Genomic DNA, 2,500 nt, shown 5'->3' on the forward strand with positions numbered 1-2,500 from the left:
CGTAAGGAGATGCGGAGACACATGAGTGAGCGGAGGTGGCCCAGAAACATAGTCCGGGTCGCCTTCAGCAAGGACTACCCGGCCGACGCCAACCGGACCGTCGTGTACCGGGTCATGGACGACATCAACCGACAGACCTGCGTCAAGTTCGTCAACTCCAGCGACCCCTCCAAGTACCACGTGAGGCTCAACGACTTCGTCATGTCCTGCGCCTCCCCCATCGGGTACCGGAACGACCCCAGGGGCTACCAGATGGCCACGCTACACCCGCTCTGCCTCAAGAAGGAGGGCACGGTGGCCCATCTCTTCATGCACGTGCTGGGCTTGCACCACCAGCAGATGAGGTCTGACAGGGACCAACACGTGACCATGAACCATGAGAACCTCGTCTCTTCGGCCAAACCCAACTTCCGCAAGTTGCACAACAGGTTCGCCTCCACAACACTGGGCCTCCCTTACGACTACGGGAGTGTGACGCACTTCCCAACCCACGCCTTCACCAATGGCAAAGGTCCACACGCGTCACTCACGCGGCCTTACGTCGGAACTTTGGGACAGAGGGAAGGGCTCTCCAGCGGGGACATCGCCTCTATCAATCGGCTTTACGAGTGCTCGGACCACTACCTTGGCGACGACATCCCAGGGGCCGTGCCATACAAGGACTTCCACGACGGCCTCATGGCTCGGAAATCTAAGGTCTCCGACGCCCTTCGGGAGTGGATGAACCGGGTGACAGCAGCCGAGCAACGGGAGCCTACCACCACCACAGGGCCCGAGGGAACTACCACCACCACCACGGAGCCCACCACCACAGAGCCTGTTACCACAACCACAGAGCCTGTTACCACCACCACAGAGCCTGTTACCACCACCACAGAGCCTGTTACCACCACCACAGAGCCTGTTACCACCACCACAGAGCCTGTTACCACCACCACCACAGGCTCCGACGCGGGAAGGGAAGTCATACAATCTCTCCGTCGGCAGAACTTGCAGATACGCCAGGCACTGGAAGAGATTGAAAAGGACGCACAGGACAACGAGAAGGAGTTCCAAGCCCTTCGGCAGGAGCTCAAGGACCTTCTCGACACCGCCCTTTCGAAACCCGATCGGGATCCTTACGAAGGGGTCAAGGGCTGTATCCTAAGGGATGACCGACGTGGCATCAGCGAGCCCATCACCGAATCTCAGTTGATGGAGTTGGTTGAGGACTACGGCTGGCAGGTGACGAAGGCGCCGCCGGCGGAGACCGCTGTGGCCCTGACGAAGGTGGTCTGTCCCGTCGTCGACCAGCAGTTCTGGCTTAGTAAAACCACCTGCGAGGTCGAGTCGCCCAGCCACCGACGCCTCCACGGAAACTCCCCTCCTCGCAAAAGTCTACCTACCATCCAGGCACAGGAGTTCCAGGCTCTGCTAAAAGACGGTTCCCTCCGTCAGACGCAGAAGGATAATCCAAAGGCCGCTAAGGTCACTTGTGGTCTGAAACAGGTCTACGTCGTCGTACACTGAGGGGTCTGATCCCTTATATCTTTCTTATTCTGTGTTTTCTATTAAATATTTCTCAAATCTTCACTATGTTTATATATATTTCATATTTGCTTGCACTCATCCATTTCCGTCGCCACCCCGCGCAACAGGAATACAAGCATCTCCACCCCCTGCGTCAGCAAGGTAGCGCCAGGAAACAGATAAAGAAAGGCCACGGCCCCTCACACTCAAGTCTCTCGCTGTCATGTGTAATGTGCCGAAACCACAGCTCCTCTCAAGCCCATTAACACCACCACCACCGCAGAGCCCACTTACACCACCACCATCACACAACCCACTAACACCACTACACAGCCCACTTACACCACCACCATCACACAACCCACTAACACCACTACACAGCCCACTTACACAACCACCACACAGCCCACTTACACAGCCCCCACACAACCCACTAACACCACTACACAGCCCCTACTTACACCATCAACACCACATAGCCCCCACTAACATCACCACGTCACGTACCTTGGGGGTGTACCGCAGGTGCGTGGAGGGTACACTACACGGTATAACACATCAGGCGTCTCATCCTGTAGCAGAAGAGAAAAAAAGTCCATCATAAATCAATGCATTCGTCACAATTACATAAAATGACACACACACACACACAATGTAAAAATACACGACTGGTATACCCTTACTTATTCACAACGAAAGATATGTGTATCTTAAACAAAAAAGACACAACGGTATCTTAAAATCGTTCACACAAGAAAAAAAAAATAATCTCCAAGCCTTCATATTCAATTAATAAAAACCCTTCACTTCACAACACCCCGAAGAGACATCTTTTCTTGTATCCAACTCACTCAACTCCTATTCTCAGTGGAAAAGATGATGACGTGGACCTTAGATCTCATTGATTTAAGGCTTGTGGCGACTGCATAGCCCACAGGAGAAAACACTTGCCAACCATCCACTGTATAGCATTCTATTTTGATGTCATGAC

At 53.6% G+C, this 2,500-nt stretch overlaps 2 protein-coding genes across 12 annotated transcripts in view; one reads left to right on the forward strand and one right to left on the reverse strand.

Moving 5' to 3' along the window:
• Window positions 1-1,555, forward strand: part of LOC139754735 (uncharacterized) — a 2,659-nt gene extending 1,104 nt beyond the window's left edge. For all 11 annotated transcript variants that reach the window (XM_071672443.1, XM_071672444.1, XM_071672445.1 and 8 more), the window contains one exon: window positions 1-1,555. This exon is cut by the window's left edge. In XM_071672443.1, coding sequence (XP_071528544.1) covers window positions 1-1,509 — 1,509 coding nt within the window. In that variant the 3' untranslated portion in view covers window positions 1,510-1,555.
• The window catches only part of LOC139754737 (uncharacterized), a 379,522-nt gene that overhangs the window by 242,535 nt on the left and 134,487 nt on the right, over window positions 1-2,500 (reverse strand). Inside the window, exon 2 of the mRNA XM_071672455.1 lies at window positions 2,017-2,081. The gene's annotated coding sequence lies outside the window, so the exon portion shown is untranslated. The remainder of the gene's footprint in view (window positions 1-2,016; window positions 2,082-2,500) is intronic.

The sequence above is a fragment of the Panulirus ornatus genome, chromosome 17, assembly GCF_036320965.1.
Source record: "Panulirus ornatus isolate Po-2019 chromosome 17, ASM3632096v1, whole genome shotgun sequence".
Taxonomy (NCBI): Eukaryota; Metazoa; Arthropoda; class Malacostraca; order Decapoda; family Palinuridae; genus Panulirus; species Panulirus ornatus.